This window comes from Mycteria americana, chromosome 1 (assembly GCF_035582795.1).
Source record: "Mycteria americana isolate JAX WOST 10 ecotype Jacksonville Zoo and Gardens chromosome 1, USCA_MyAme_1.0, whole genome shotgun sequence".
Taxonomy (NCBI): domain Eukaryota; kingdom Metazoa; phylum Chordata; class Aves; order Ciconiiformes; family Ciconiidae; genus Mycteria; species Mycteria americana.
Window position 1 is genome coordinate 69,937,223 of NC_134365.1, and position 17,167 is coordinate 69,954,389.

Consider the following 17,167-nt stretch of genomic DNA (forward strand, 5'->3'; position numbering starts at 1 on the left):
AATGAACCTCACAGCATCTGCACACGTGATTATCCCCTGATATTGAAGGTGATGTGGGATGCCGGGTAAAATAAGTGATTGCCCTGCTGAGAGCATACCACATTGGGGAATCCAGTCCTAATCTCCTGTCTGTCTTGACCTTTAACTTCTAGGCCATCGTTCTTCTTATACTTGATACCATCGTAATACTTTTTATTGTCCTTAACATTTTCCATCAGTGCAGTATAATGAATGCCTGTGAGCTAGTGCCAGCAAGCTAACCTGAACCACAGGAGTCTCTTCAGCCCATGTGCCACTGCACCTGCAACCCTCACTTTAATTTGGCTTTCTGCAGCAGTAAGATTAGGGAAGTGTGAAGTACACTCTAAGACTTCTCTGTGCGTGCACATCTGATCTGTGTGGGCTGAGGACCTTTGTGCATAATAGGCAGAGTATCAACATTAACTAATGCCATGAAAAGCCATGCAGCAGGAGGACATCAGAGGGCAAGTGCCAGATGTAAACTCAAATGGAAATCATGAGACATAGTCTAGGGTTATCCTAGTTTGGGTAAGGTAGCGTACATCTGAGTGCTTGATGAAGGTTGTTAATCTCTAGAGACAGAGAAAGACAGAGAAATGTAATTACCCCAAGAACCTTCCTTTAGCAGCTCTGACAGTTTTGAAAGAGTTTCTAGATATTGGAGCAGTTTAGGAAGAAAGCCAAGGAACCTCATTCAAAGATTGGCTAGTCCAGATTCTGACCCTAAGGGTCAGGAGATAACCTGGGGACAAATTGCAATTGCCTTAATCGCATCAATTTCAATAGGTCAGACAGTCAAACAAGATGAAATTTGCCATTGATATCACTGGAGAAAGGATTTTACCCATAAACTTAAATTCAACAACTTCATTTTCTCAGAAGTCAGATATAAAAAAGAGCAGAAAGCAAGGAAGATTTATCCTCTGATGATGTTATAATATTTCATACTTCCATATACATTTGTTTTTAATTTTGTACTTTTAATTCACATGATGAAGTTTTCAGACAGAAGTGGATGTCATGTGTAAGCTGAGTTCCTTGTTTTTTTCTTTTGCCTGTCACTGGCTGCATGTTCTCTATTGATGTCTTGTTCCTGGTACTTGACACTGACCATCTTGTCTGTGAAAGGAAGCACTCCAGCTGGCTTGCCTGATAAGAAGAAAGGAAAGTTTGCTTGGTTTAGTCACTCCACAGAAACCCATGGTAATGTTCCACTGCACTCTGTGTCCACACTGCGTATATCTGTGTGTGTGTGTGTGTGTCTATTTATCTCTATACAGACTGACATATAATACAGCTTTGTATACTTCTGCATGTGCGTGCCTTGCTTTTTCTATTGCTTGTGCCGTGTCCTCTTCATGCACTCAAGATAATAAGCTGCTCTGCAAATCAATCTCTTGCTAATGTCTTCAAAATTGTTTTCCATTTGCAAATAAGTTCGAATATGTCTTGAAAGTGCTTTACCTCATCTTCAAAGATGACTTGCGAAATATCAACGTTTTGTTTTTTTCCTGAAGGGCTTAGTCTCAACCGAAAATTTTAATTATGAATGTTGTTTTTTCTTACAGCTTACTTGACTGTTTCATGTGCATCAAAATATGAATTCAGTTGATTCCTTAATTTGTCTTTCCAAACAGACAAGATTATTAAAACATCTAGTCTTTGTAAAGGAATAGGCACCATCAGAGTACAATATTTCATAGTTATGTCAAGAGTACTAGAGAGTCCATTATTTCATATGGTCCTAAGAGCTCAGCACAAGAAATTTAGATTTCCCAAGACATATGTTGTAGGCACGTGAATTGTTGGGATGGGATGAAGGAAAAAGAGTTCATTTTGAGGGACATTTCTACCTTAATGCTTTCAAAGCAGTAACTCAGGACCTCTTTGGAAGAACCTTCTGATATCTTTCTAGCCTCTGAAGAAGACGTGGTCCCGTGGCCTGTTAAACATCTGCCCAATTGAAATGCGGAACCTATTTATTCTACGTTGCCTCCTGTAACACCAAGGACCCACAAATAGATATGTTCTTAGTATTGAGTAATGTCTTTTACAGGCTGTTAGAAGCCTCTCCAACAGCTAATAGTGCATGCTCTCAAGTCTCATCTGAGATATATATCCAACTGCTACTACAGGTCATGTTCTGAAGTTCTACCAGGCATCTGAGAGATCTTTTTAACTCCTCCATCATTCAGTTTTAAGTATAATTTTTTCATTTGTTTTGTGTATTTGAAAAGGGGGGAGGTGGGAAGAGGACACATATTGGATCCTATCCATTGTCCTAACTTATGTTGAATGATTATATATGAAGGAGTTCTTAGAGCTCATATAGGAGCTGGGAGCAACTGGTGGAATGAAAATTGTGATTTTTTTTTTTAATGATCTGTAGAAGTAAATAAAATATTGAAGTTTGATAACAGATAGAAGATGTGACAGGTCCTTGAATCCAGATGAGATAGGTTCACACGTCAGGTTGCTTTCATTTGATGTTTGTTCCATGATACTTCTGTAAAAGCCTAAGAGATTCTGTCCAGTTCTTAGTTGGTGGGTGTCAATATAAAATCTGCACCATAGTCCATATTCATTAGCACCTTTGTTGGTAATATCTGAATGGGTCAGAGAGTCTGAATTCCCCTCTTATGCCTATAAGTTCAGTTTATAAGTGTAAGGTTGAAACACATTAGTGGTTAGTATATGACAGATGAGCCACCAGTATTATTTATGTGGTACTTGCTATCAGGCTAACAGAAGCCGTTTGTCTGAGTACCTGTCAATCTGGTACTTTTTATTTACACTCTACTCATCGCACAAGAGATTGGGGAGGGCAGTGAGATGGTTGGACTGGTGCAAGTAAAGGGGCATTTTTTTTTAAGTGTTCCGTTGAATCGAGCAAAAGCTTCTTTGTTGGCTTTGCCAGGTTCTCTAATTTTCAATGGTTCTCATTCATAAAATTTCCAGAAACTGACTCTGAAAGAAAGAGAGCAGCTGCTTCTTCCCTTTTCTTTAGCATTTGAGTAACCTGTGTATGTTTCTGAAGTCTACCGGTCCAGCCTGGCCTGTGCAGGGAGGCACTAGACTTGCTCAGCAAATTGCTTAATCCTCAGGAGCTGCAGCTGAGGGTCTTTTCATTAAGCCAGTTCCTTCACTCATGTGATTCATTAATACATGTGCCAGGTTCTAATGGCCAACCTTCTCTTTTTCTTCCCTTTGACTCTTACAGTGAGCATGCCCACCAGTGAGACCGAGTCCGTGAACACAGACAACGTCCCTGGAGCAGATATTGAAGGCGAAAACTGCGGTGCTAGGCTAGCGTGAGTACATATACACAGATATATGTATGTAGGGGTTGGATTGAGCTTGGTGGGTTAAAGCCAGGGCAAATGTCAGGCTTTTTAAGGGGAAGAAAACCCCACAATGGGTGAAAGGAGAGGGTGCAGAAGATCTATTGAACCTGGTTCTTATCTTAATTGCAATGTAAACTCACTCTGGACATTAGTAGAGAGCCTCTGGGTTTACACAGATGTAAATAAATCAAAGAATGCCCAGGATAAGCAGATCTGGTTTTGCATAATAGCTAAAAGAAGAAGTGATGGGTAACAGTGTTCTTATTTTAAAATTCCTCTTTGGTGATAGATAATCAAATCCAGTATATGTAGACCAAAGAATGGAAATGACTGGTCTATTTTAATTTCTCTAATGATTCTTGTACACTTTACAGTGTCTTGTAATAGAAATACGTGGATGATAACTCTCATCCTGCAGCCTGAATTACACCCTTCAAATGCTGAACACAATACTGTAGTGACAAAGAAATGCATCAGTTAGGAGGGAGTAATACCTCCTTGAAATTGCACCATTGTATTAATGGAGGTGCTCGAGAATGTGTGAGAGCGCACCATATTATATAGTATATTTTTTAGCATCACAGAGAGCAAGAATAGGCAAGAGGGGTCCTTTCTTCCCTTTTGCATGACCTGAACAAGAATGGGCTTTATGCTATTGGGGAATATGTTAATCCCTCCAAATTTCCTTGAAATATAGGCTAAGCATATCAGTGCTACAGCTTGTACCATGCTGGAGTATTTTGAGGCTCTGTCCTGTCCTTGGGCATACCTTGAGCCCTTCAGTGTTGATCAAATGCTGATCATAAGTACATAAGAAATGCTCTGTTTTGTCAGAGCTGTGGTCCAGCTGACCCAGTGTTCAAGTCCTGACAGCGATAGGAGGGCAAGTGTGCAAGCCTGGCCATTTCCTGCTTTCCAGTCCCCTTTTACTGCCCTCAAATTTATGCTTATTGGACTAGAGATGTTAGAGGCCCCACTTCTGCTTTTTGCCTTTAGTGCCCATTTATGGACCCATCATCCATGGATTTATGTGAACCCACTGAGGCTGTCTGCTCTCACAATCTCCTGTGGCAACAAGTTTCAGAAGTTCACTACCTGCTCTGTAGACAAGTACTTTCTTGTATCTGTTTTAAGCTGATCTACTACTGCTTTCAGTCAACGTCCTCTCCTTCTAATACTGTGAGATTTGGTGATCAACAGTTCCACATTCAGCTTATCTATCACTTTCATGACTTTGTAAACCTTGATTGTATCTCCCACACACACCCTTGGCCCTCTCCTCGATGAACTGAAGAGGAGGAGATCTTGTCTGCATTGCAAGATGTGATATGTGGAATATGTTGTAAATTCAATCTGCTTTCCTGTAAGTGTCAGCCAGTGACTTACAAACCCCAGGAGAAATTATTTATGATAGCTTTCCTTCACCTGCCTGCTGTTGCCTACCTGCTGTGTCTGGCATTTTAGTTTAGATTATGAACTCTTCTCTGAAGGAACCAGGCTAGATCTATTCACGGCACTGAGGCAGTTGTAGCCCTCTCTTTAGCACCCCACCAAGTTGCTTGTGCTCTTGTTGCATTACAGGAAGCAGCAGCTGGATATGTGACCACTTCTTCCAGCTGGATCCAATTTGGAGAACTATCTCTATTCTGCAGTTATGGTTCCCAACACAGTGGGTCCCCAGGTGCCAACAACAATGGCAACTGTTATTATAAAGTTGCTTATATTTTTAATATTACAGATTGCATTCATTTAATGTCCTTAATCCCAAAGGATCCTAAAGCACTTTATGAACTGTAAATGCAGGGATTGTTTTCACAGTGTTAGAGTTCAGCCACCTTCAGGGTAAAATGTGACAGGTGTTTAAAAACAAAGGGCACAAGTGTATAAGGAGATGTATGAGGGATAGCTTGTTTTGCACTGAAACTGCATGGGGAATTTTGGCAAGCAGAACATAATTATCTTAGCTGGAATGTGACCAGGAGAGCTGAAGTTAAACCCAACTCTAAATGTAATCATGACTTAGAATGGAGTGTACTTAAAATAGCCCAATGTGCCCACAGGCGAACGGCAGTACTGTGGTCTGGCACCACGATCACTATACTCCTGGCATTAGGAGAAGGGATGGCTACGTCCAACACATTTCAGGGAAGAAGGCATAGGAAAATGACAGGAAAATAGAGCTTCATTTCCTCTTCCCATGTTGTAATTTTTAAAACAGGGCCCTAAGTTTCACCAGAGCAGGACATGTAAGATTCACGGAGATAAACATTTTCCTTGCCACTTTCCACTTCGTTTGAAAATGAGTGATGTATAGTAGGGGAATTGAAGTCTGTTATTGAAATGGGTTTTTTTAGCCCTTACCCAAGGACAGTTAAGATCGTCAAGGCCTCGCTCAGACTGCTTTTCATCTCTAAGAGATGGATAGGCTCCTTACAGCTATTCATTTTCCTGGTTGAGCATTGTATTTTAAATTCTGGAGTGAGATACAAATTCTGCCAATGCTTTCTGCTTTTGTAAAATGTTTGCTTCAAACTTGTAGAGCTGCACATTCCTCAGTTATGGGTAAATTCAGATCTGCCTTTAATACTGAGGCTTGGACTCTTTTCTGGTTCATTTTGTAACTGTATCACACACTCAGACAGAGAGAGAAACCAGCTTTCCTGGGTTTTTTCCTGATTTCTTCTCACTGAGCCTTCACTTAAACCTCCCATAGGCCAATATTCCTGCTGGAACATGTAAAATGTAAGCAAGAATTTATTTGAATGAGTATTTTCCTTTATCGGAACTCAACTAAAAGCATCAGAATTTGGCCCAGTGTTCAAGAACAGAGATAATTCATGTGGGAAGTCAGCTGAGCTTTTCAAATAAATTCCTCATCTAGTACTAGTGACTTTCAGTAAGCATTAATAATTATAGTCATGCCATCCAGATTTACTCTAGTTCAAGATTAGGCCCGGACTTTTGAGCAGTCATCTGCCCTCTGGATTTTGTTTTTACAGTTGAAATGGCTAGACAAGTTTTTTGTTCAATTGTTGAGTTTCATCTATTGCAGATAAGTCTTCATTTTTACCAGCCTGCTAAAATTACCTAGTGGCCATGAGTCCCCATTGCTTTGCTATAAACACATCTTTCCCCAGAGGGCAGAGCCTGCACTGGGCAAGCTGCAACCAGACATGACTGAAGCTACAGGGAGATTTCAAGTCAAAGGTAATATATTTATTTATTTAGTGGCATCAGGCTGCTAGGGCATTTAACCACCCCAGCACCACCACCGTGGTTACAGGCTGACCTTGCCATCAGAATGCGCTCGTGATAAAAGGCAAAAAGTACCCAAGAGACTGAAAGAAAAGGCACTTTTATTGAAGATAACTTGGAATTACTGGCTGTTCTTTCTGTTCTTATAAAAAGCTGTAGAGCTTTGAAGAGCTGGGTCTCTGAATGACAGAAAGATCTGCTTGAGAAGCCAGGCTCAAGCGTGCCTTTTGGAAAAGGAGATCTTCCCTGACAGCCTTTCTCAGCTCCACAGAGACATATGTTATGTGAGATCAGGAGAGTACCTCTCAAACACAAGCTATCTCCTACTGATGAATTGTCTCAAAGAAGCTTTTATTTCTATAGTATCCATACTATAGAAACTGCCTTCATCAGCTGTGCTGTCTGGAGCAACGCCAGTCTTCAAACCAGCAGAAGGAGTTTCAGGAGGAATCTAACATCCAATCTCTCTTTGCTTATTGTGTAAATCTGGTTTCTTAGAACTAAAACAAAAAAACCCTCATTCATATTCATTCCTGGTGTAACTCTGTGCCATCAGGAGAGCTGTGGCAGGGAGTAGTTCCCTTCCTGACATGGGTGTTAGCTTTATCAGGCATCTGAGTTTGAAAAAGGTTTTGTAGGATTCCACAGGACATTGAAAAGCATTCCACAACTTCCACAGCCTATCATCCCTGTCATGGTTTTGCCTTGTACTGCACTGACATCTGCCCTGCAGTAGAAACACAACAGCTTTTATCCTCAAGGACAACATTTGGAAGTGGAACTTATCTTACTTCTGATGTGTCACAGCTTTAATAACCTGTTGTCTCTGGTACAAAGAAATGTGTTTCCTCTGCAGCAAGCATCAGTGGGATAAACCCAGAACTAGGAGCAATGGGTTTCTATTTACAGGATAGCCTTATACCCAGGACTTCCCAATAGCAAGTAATTTCCCTGAGCCTCTGTGGTTGCTGCTGTGCAGGACTTAGATTCCTGAGGACAGGTTATCGCTCATAATCAGTAGTAATCCGTTCTGTGTGGGATGTCAGCATATATAATCTTCCAATACAACGAGAATGTTAATTTTCTAATACAACCATACAGATCTGGAGTGCCACAGTAGAGCTTGCTTTTATACATATGTATTAGCTAAAAAAAAGACCTTTGTGGAAACTAATGTTCCATAGATAGAGCCTCAATAGAAAAGTGAAGCACTTGAGCTCAAAGGAAAAGAGAGCTTAAAATTATCTGCTTTCATGGAAACAGTAAGCCACTTGGCATTTTCACCTTGGCCGGGATTTGGGAGACAGTTCAATTGCTTTTCCATCAAAGAGGGTTAAAACAATAAAACAGGATAAAATAAAATGAACAACCTACACTGGCTTTCCAACTGAAAACAGTGTGTCCTGAAAATATTATGAAAAATGGAAGCTTTCCCTGGCAGCTGAACCATCAGTGTTTTTTCCCTCGGTGCTTTTCTGGCTGGGAAAATAAATCCTATGCAGTTCTTGCAATAATCAGCATAGGAGCCAGTGGTGAAGGTGAAAGAGTCAGCTTGCTTGCAAGTTCACTATAGTTGCTGCTGGTTTTTCACCTAATGAGAAGATAGCCTCCTTCTGTGAGGACCAAAGTCCCCATCACATCAGGAGCAGTGGTAAGAAAAGTCTGCCAAAAGCTCTGAAACCACTGCTGACTTCAGCAGGAAAACACACAGGATCGACCCTTACGTGTCAGCCTCAGCTACTGCTCTCCAATTTATTATGAGCAAGGTGTTTTTGATATTCACAGTCAGCTCTAGATATGTGTCTAAAGGACAATAGCATGCCCTTGTGGAGGAGGAATTATCTTCCTACTTCGGATTCTGTGACAAGTCTTGCCTGTGACTTGCCACAGGGAGAGCAAGATTATTCACTAAATGCTGAAGTGCTGGCCTATTTTCCCAGCTTGTAAGAAAGCCTGTTGAATAGCAAACCAGCTCAATTTTAAGCTAGACACACCCAGTTTTCTTAAGGATGTTCTGTAGATTCTTACGGCTGCTGGCCAACAACCACCTCCCTCTTAAAACCAGCATTGCTCCCATCAGGTCGGCATGCTCTTCAGTGCTTCTGCAAGAAGGGCAAGAACGTAAAAAAAGAGAAGAGGCATCGCTGTGTGGACCCTGCTGAAATTCAGTGATTGCCTCAGCAGGAGGATCTCAGTCCACATCAGAGCACAAGTTCTCCAGGGCCGGTCATCTGTTCTGTTTTGCTGGAAGCTTTTAATTAACGGTCAGAAATGAGAAACGGTCATTGCATGTCCCTACACAACTCCCCAGTGTTAATTGCGTTGTACAGAGGATAGCAGGCAGAAGGATGGAGGCCCATTGCTTCAGTGTGAATCGCAGAGGCATAGCTGAGGGTAGAACTTAGCCCTAACACTTCATTAGGCTGAGAGATTATCTGGTATGCAGCATACATTCCTGAAAATGTCCTGCCACTATATGCTCTTGTCCCAGTAATATGTGGAAAAAGGACCCTAGGGTGGGCACCTTCTCTTCAGGGATGCCAGCATCCTGACTAGAAGCAATGAAATGTCATCAGCAGGAATAGAGAGAGGGAGAAATGTTGTGCTGCTTGACCAGTAACTGCATGAATGCACCATATTGCACCAAAACAGAATCAATATCACACCAGGACTGTGTTCTCACAGTTCTAAAATCTCTAAGATATGCACAGTGCAGCTCTTTGGATGTTCCCCAAAGTTGTGTATAACCTAGGGGCATAGTAAGTAAATTTCTGTGTTACTGCTGTTCTGAGAGCTTTTACTAGTATCCAAGGGCTTTTGTAAGTCCTCATGAAGATAGCTGCCTATAGGCGGGATCATATAGTGTAAAAGTAGCTGTGACCAGCATGCCAGATAATGTCATGGTCGTGTTTAGTAATTTCTACACCTAGAAAATAACTGTAATGTGGCCTTTGTGTCATGCTTGGAGTCACAAGGTTTTTCCAGAATTGTTTGTTGTGTGTACAATTACACAAAGTCCTCAATCCCTGTTATACAACAGTGTCACATCTTTCACAAATGCATAGTTTCTCTTCTCTGGTGTCCACCATGAACAGAGAAATGAAGACTTTATCTCTCAGAATGTGGGATAGCTAACTAGATTTGAATAATGCTGAATAGTCCTGAGTTTATGTTGATAATATCTTTAAATTTCAGTCTTATCTGTATGTGGTACATAACTATGTAAGGTTAGAAGAGTTTTAGAGACTTTAAAAGCTAGCTAGTCAAACAGTACAGGTCTGATTTTTGTGCTTGTCTTTCTAAAAGATAATCTGAGTTACATGGTTCCTATGATAAAAACACTCAGTAGTGATTTGAAATGGTTTTCATATAGGCTCCTATACCATGATTTTAAAAAATAGTTTCTCAAGACATTCCAGAGCTGGACACAAATGGGGACTCTCTCTTTCTCTCAATGACAAAAAGCTCCCAGGATGCCAGGGATGCAAGAGATCCATGTTTAAAACCAGCAGAGAATCTGGTCCACCCTGAACCCCTGGCGAGTGCCAGTTTGGAGTGTCACAAAGGGGCCATGGCAAGGCCCCAAATCCAAACTATTTGACAGCCCCTAGTGACACCATAAAAGCATTTTATTATATGACATGTTAACCCTGGTTCTGAAAGACAAAAGATTCTTGATCATAAGGGTTATTTGAAAAATGTGTTTCAGATTTGGGCATAATGTTTTCAGAATCAGTTATTGTACAGTTCGTGTTTCCAAAATTCCATTTCACTCTTGGATTCTGCCTCTAAATATAAATCTCTTCCTCCTTCCTTGTCCTGTTCTATATATATAGGACACCCACATGTGATAAAGCCTTCTGCCATAGCAGTAAGGCAATGGCGGGGGGGAGGCTGTAGCTAACCTGTGGGAGCACTGAATGCACTTGGCTGCTGCTCATAATGCTCCAAAGATATAATTATCACATGCGTGATGAGTACTACACCTGCCACATCTCTTTTGCTTAAATAAATAAAAGATTCCTTAAATGCCACACAGCTCCCTTGCTGGGAAACTGTTAGGCAGAGAGGTCACCAGAGGACTTCACACTCCCTGTCCTTCACCTTCCACCAGGCAGATTCCCCATGACATCTCCCTTGCTCTCTCCCGCCCACCCCCTCAGCCTTTTCCTATGAAAGTCCTCTCCATCTCCTTTTCAGTGCCCAGCTTTCTCCTTCATTGTGATTTTGTCTTCTTTTTCTTTCCCCTGTCTTTGTCTGAGCCTTCTTTCCTGTTGCCTGTAAATCTGATCCATTACAGTTTGTAGGTAGGTGCTTATCAAGCAAGAATTTTCAGTGAGAAGTTGGGGTAGCTTTAACAGTAAGGATGTGCTTTGTAGGTGCTTCACTTGTCATCCTTGTTAAAGCTTGCTTTGGCTCTGCAGCATAATTTAGCATTCTGTTCAGCCAGTGCATTATTTCTTCTTTATCAAAAGAGTCATTGCGTGTGTGTGTAACTACACTGCTGCCTAGTATGTGGCCTAGACAAGCTGCCTGTGACACAGCAGGAATGATGTATTCAGTGCAAAGGCTTTTTTTTTTTGGCTTGGACCATCTGCTGGTGAAATGTTCCTATCACTAAAATCTCTTCCACATAAGGAAACTGACCCATCACTGATTACTTGTCAGTGACTGATGTCCTCAAACAGGGACATGACCATTTTTAAGACTGCTACAGAAAGTAGTGTTAGATGCTCTGAGAATTACTTTGTCCCATGTCTACAAACAGTGAATCCATTTTTAAGCCAGTACAGTAAGACCTTTGCTGACTGTTAACAATGAATCACTTTTCTATCATAGAGGGAACCTTAAGAAATGCTTCAACCCAGCAGAAATATCTTGTTCATAGTCACTCCCCAGATTCTCATTTATTCTGTTATTGGTAGTGGATTTTGCAGCTTCCTAAATCACCTCTGACGCATGTCATTGCATCCATATACCTTTATTTCTCTCTGTGCACCATTATGTATGTGCCAAAAGACAGCCAAAGAGTTCGAAGGCCTTATAGGACATATGTCAAGCAGAGCAAGGTAGTGGTTAGAGAATTGGGAGTCTATCTCTAGCTTTGCCTGTGACTTCTCATAAAAGGCTAATGAGATTATTTAGGTGAATAAATCCAAGTGCATGGAATTAGATATTTAAACACATATATAGTGGGAACATGGCCAAATTTTCAGGAATGCTTAATTCCCAAAATTTCATTGATAGCAACAGAATCTCTTATTGTTCAGACCCTTTTGAATTCAAATCAATTTACATAGATAACAAAGACAATGCACTGGTTTGCCTTCAATTGCTGGAAAAAAAGAAAGCATTATTTTCCCCATGGTTTCATAATGTGCTTATATATCCAGAAGTGACAGGTGATGTGTGAAAGCAACAAGTCTGTCTGTATAAAGTCATACATATTTTAATATAAGAAAAAAACCTAGTGACTAAAAGAAAAAAAGAGTCATACTTGAAAAATAAATTTGGTAGCAGATGTAGAGTGCCCCTAGCATTAGGCCAGTCTTTTACCCAAGAGAAAAGCTTGTTCACTGATGTCTGTAGGTGGTAGAATCCCATCATGGCATGACTCCTGCTTCATGACTCCCGCCAAAAACCAAGAGTTGTATATCAGGGAATTCTAGCCTTGCCGAGTGCCTACATTGACTTACAGGAGATTCAAGAGGAAAACAACAACCATTAAAAAATTAATTGAGCTTAACTTTGTTTCTTTCTATTACTATTTTCATGAAAGCCTGGGAGGTATGGGACAGCTTCAGAGACTTTAATGGCAATTCTTATCTTTCAGGCATCGGATCTCAAAATCAAAGTTTAGGTAAGTAAAACTGACTTTTGCTTTTCCTCCTTTCCACTGGTTTTGTTCCTTACTTTGTGAAGTGGTTTACTCCTGCATCTGTGGGACACAGTGGTGATTCTAGGAGATATTGCCAAACTTGTCAGATTTTAGGCAGTCATCTACCAAAAATCAAGATCCTTTTTCTTAGTTTCATGCTGAAATAAGGCATAGTGACTACTGACAGTATTTCACTCAGAAGTACCTATCTGATTGCTACCTACATATCTCGAGCCATAAAATATAAAAGCAGAAGAAAAAAAAAGTTCAACCACATAATTATACTACATCCATCGACATCAACCCTGTCAGCTCAAGGTTCTCTTTCCTACACTTTGTTGCACTACTCTGCTTTGCTTGATTGTAAATATTTCAACTGATGAGGTTTGCATCTTATTTGTGAAATGTTCCCTTTCACCATGGGACATGTAGAGTCTTTTCTGGTGGTGTTTGTTTTTCTGTTGGCTTAAAGCGTTTGAAAATGTGAAGCAGTCCCCAGGTGGTCATCTGTGGGTTTTTATTGGAAAGGCTGACTGAACTTATGGAACTTGGTTGTTGAGGTCCCAGTCCATTTCTACCTCTTCAGAAGGAGCCCAGCTGCCTCCATAACGCTGAATTAAAAGTCAATTTTATTAAAAAAAAATTAATTTTCAGAATAACTTGAACAAGTGAGCAACTCTGTCCTTCAGATTACCTAAATAATGAACGGTAATGTAAATTCAGGAATGCACATATGTGTACCTACTGCCTATATTCATCCCTGTGCAAAGAGTTGCATACACGATCACATTCCTACAATCCATTAATTTATTTTTATGTAGGTGGAAGCACAAAAAAACACTTGTATCATCACACGGTCATGTGCATGCACGTTTGTGCACAGGTACACACAAAAGTGTGTGGGATTGCTAATGATTTAATGACAACATGAATGCCTAAGTGTTGTGCCCATTTTGAAAGTTGGGAAGATTGTTTCTTGTCCAAATCGACTTGCAAAACACACAACCCTTATTAAATGTTTGTGCTAGATAGACTGGGTGCCTTTATAAATTGCATAGCTAAAACGGCCTGTTTTGATTACCTGTTAAAATGTTGTTGCAAAATTCTTGGCCAGTGTGCAACGTTCACATTGCCTGGCTTTAGTTCATATAGATGCTGAACCCTGACCTCAAGCATGGCCATAGTTTACCACTGGAAATAATACATAAGAGAAGACTAACCAAGAAAAGTTCTCTCTTCCCGTAATGTTGTGTATGTGTGTGTCTCTTTAGATACACACACACAAATGCACACATACACACACATATATGTATATAATATCTATATAAAACTATTAGATTTATTATACAGTGGCAAGTGTTGCCTGGAAACTGGTTGCTATGGAAGTTAAATTCTGAAGAGTAGGAGGTGTGTAATTAGCTTTAAATATCTTCTGTGGTTAGTAATTACCCTCAGAAATCAGTGACACAAGGGGATGTGTTCATGGAAGGCAAACTTTAAAAGGTCTGTTGATTAGCAAATGGTATCCTTAGTTCCAGGCATGAAGGTGAGATGCTGAGGTCCCCTAAGTTTTGGTTTTCTTTTCAGAGTTAGCCCTTGTATTGTGCTTACTCCTGAACATTTCTGAATGTTGGAAATGTTCCATGGATTTTATTTGACCTCATCTCTCCAAGGACTTAATCCAAAGGTCCATGGTATATAGTGGGTATCTTTTCATTGACTATCCTGTGGCTGGGCAAGGTCCCATTGCAGGCCACAAACATTAAATACCAGAAGAATAATTATTTTTGTGGGAACTGGGCTAAAAAAACTCTCAGGGTAGCTGCGATGGAGGTCTTAATCATATTAAGACATTGCTTGAAGAGGTTTATTCATCCCTAAATGTTGCAAATTGGCTTAGGACTAACTTTATTCCTATAGCTAAAGGAAGGATGATCACAACTGTTGACTGAGATGAGAATGAAAGAATATTTCTCAGGGTGAATTTTAAATTTATTCTCTACCACTCTTGAACCATAAATCAAGACTAGAGTCTCTCTTGACAGAGATTTGCAATAGCCTAAGGATCCCTATCTGAAAAGAGCTTTTCTTTTTCCAATTTTTCAAGTCGCTACTGGCGCCGATGGAATCGATTCTGCAGAAGAAAATGCCGCGCCGCTGTCAAGTCCAATGTTTTCTACTGGTTGGTGATCTTCCTTGTGTTTCTCAACACCCTTACCATTGCCTCTGAACACTACAACCAGCCAGACTGGCTCACAGAGGTCCAAGGTGAGGAGAGGCTGATGGTTTTGTTTATTGTGGTCAGTGTCAAAAAAGGGGGCTGAGGGAGGACCTGATGCATTAGACCACACAATGTAAAAGGAGCATACACAGCTCCAAATAGTCCTCTGTCTGTGGAGGACCTTAAATAATACAACAAAATATCTGCCTACAATGGGAGAAGTTTCAGGGAAAACACAAGTTCCTCATTTCCAGCCAAAGCAGTATTCCACTGGGTGTAGGTGAAATCAGGAGCTTATGCTAAATATATATTTGCAGCAACTGGATTTCCAATTTATGGATAGCTACTGGGAGCCACAGGTCCTCCAAGGTTTTCCCTGAAATGGCATTTATGATAAATTCTAGATACCAAGGAGGTGAGGAAGGAAGAGTGATTTGTAAAGTTCTTCTGTCTGCAGAACAGTTGAATCCTCACTGGAGGTGAGAGCAGTGAAAGGCTTAATTAAGCAACAGTAGGTAGCACAGCAGCTCTTCTATTCCCACTCTCATCTGCAGATGACAAGCGTGATGGGAGGTTGTGCACAGGAAGGCACATCCCCGCCATAGAGGTTGTGTGGTTGTGTAATAGATCACAGCTGTACATGCAATACATAAGAATCGCTGTAAGCACCTTCATAAAACATTTCTGTGAATGAGATGCCCATGCTTTTGAAGTCCATTCTTTGACCTAAGCTTATATGGAGTTAACCTTTCACACTGATCCCAGAAAGGGTTTCTTATAGGCAAGGGCCGATGGTTAGCTGTGGTGATCTTTTGACTAAGTTTCATTAATCTGTTTCTGTTTGTTTTTCATGAGACACTGCCAATAAGGTGCTGCTAGCTCTTTTCACGGCAGAGATGCTGCTGAAGATGTACAGCCTTGGTCTCCAGGCCTATTTTGTGTCCCTCTTCAACCGCTTTGACTGTTTCATTGTGTGTGGAGGAATCCTGGAAACGATTCTGGTTGAGACAAAGATCATGTCACCACTGGGCATTTCGGTGTTGAGATGTGTTCGTCTCCTAAGAATATTTAAAATCACAAGGTACTTTTGTGCTTCTTTGGGAATAAAGGAGGGCTACTGCTCAATGCACAACACATATAGGTACAAGTCAGTCACATCCCTCTTTTTTCACTTTTTCTACCACCAATTGGGTAGTGAGAGTGCTAGGTTGACAGTCCTCATCTTCGGAAGTCTGTGGCAGGATGGGGAGAGCTGTACAGACTGGATATCCCTGATGTGAGTGGTAAGGATCGGTGAGCAGTCTGGCATAGGGGCCTGGAGACACTTGATACCATGCAGATTGTTAAAATGAAATCTGGAAAGATAATGTGAGCTAAGCTCGGGCTCTTAGGGTTCCCTGCAAAAGGGAAAGTGAAAACAAAACAGCAGATATCCTTGTGACCTTTTCTGTTGCTTTATGGTGACAGAGAAAAACTGTTGAGAGACTGTTGTAAGCCAAAACAACATTTGACTGAGGAGCCCATGCCAGTTCCAGTAGACTCAACAGTGGCCTGAGTGGGAGATAGTGCCTACACCAGCAGCTATAGGCAAAGGATGTTGCCAGCCCGTCTCCTTCAGAGGAGTCCAGCATGAAGCAGCAGCTTAACAAAGAAACCAGACTTTTCCAGACTCCGGTCTCCCCTCTTTTTCCTTTTCCTTCTTTCTCCTCTCCCTCTGCATAAAGGCACAGTGTTGTCTATTAAACAGTTGCTGCTTCCTGCAGTCGGGTACCTCCAAAACACCAGCTTGGTTTGGCAGGAGTTTCTCAGCTTGAGGGGAGGTTGTAGGAAAGATCAGCTCCCAACTTACCCAGATGGGAGCTCTTGGAACAAATCTATCCAAGTGTTCACCCAAAGCCCAAAGTCGCACAGGGCCTGCCTTTTCCCATGTGGGCAACAGTCAGCACCTTATAAAAAGCTTGACTGAGGTGGTGAAAGAGTGCATTTTCTGCAAGCTCAGCTACGAAAATGTCTCTAGAATTGCTATAAACTCCCCCAAAGGAAATTTCTCACAAATTTGAGATAAAAAACACAGTGCATGAGAAAAACAAGACCAAAACTGGAAGACAGTCAAGATGGCAGAGCTGTAAGGCAGAAAAAACAACAGACTTGGACTTGTGCATCGTACGAGATTTACCCTTAAAGCTTCTGAGCCTCAGCTCTCTGGCAGGGTGGATGGTTTTCAAGGTCAGATAGCAGAGACAGAAAATCAGTTTACGGTCTCAGAGAGAGAGTCCAAAGCAAGCCTACAACTATTAAAAAAGAAAAAAAAGTGGTCTGTTTACACGTGTGATCATAGAAGAGGGAAAAATGTTCCAGCTAACAAGAGTTTCCAGCAAGAAAGGCATCTTTGCCCTTTCAGAAATAGTGGGGATCTCTGGTCTGGTGACTGTTTTTCCTGGATCTTTG

General features: G+C 41.1%; 1 protein-coding gene across 50 annotated transcripts in view; it reads left to right on the plus strand.

Annotated features, from left to right (window-relative positions):
- Positions 1-17,167, plus strand: part of CACNA1C (calcium voltage-gated channel subunit alpha1 C) — a 495,328-nt gene that overhangs the window by 367,707 nt on the left and 110,454 nt on the right. For 25 of the 50 annotated variants that reach the window (XM_075504541.1, XM_075504568.1, XM_075504596.1 and 22 more), the window contains exons 10-14: positions 1,150-1,224; positions 3,242-3,332; positions 12,454-12,480; positions 14,606-14,766; positions 15,575-15,800. In XM_075504541.1, coding sequence (XP_075360656.1) covers positions 1,150-1,224; positions 3,242-3,332; positions 12,454-12,480; positions 14,606-14,766; positions 15,575-15,800 — 580 coding nt within the window. The remainder of the gene's footprint in view (positions 1-1,149; positions 1,225-3,241; positions 3,333-12,453; positions 12,481-14,605; positions 14,767-15,574; positions 15,801-17,167) is intronic. The other 25 variants (XM_075504605.1, XM_075504690.1, XM_075504615.1 and 22 more) reach the window with 1 other exon arrangement.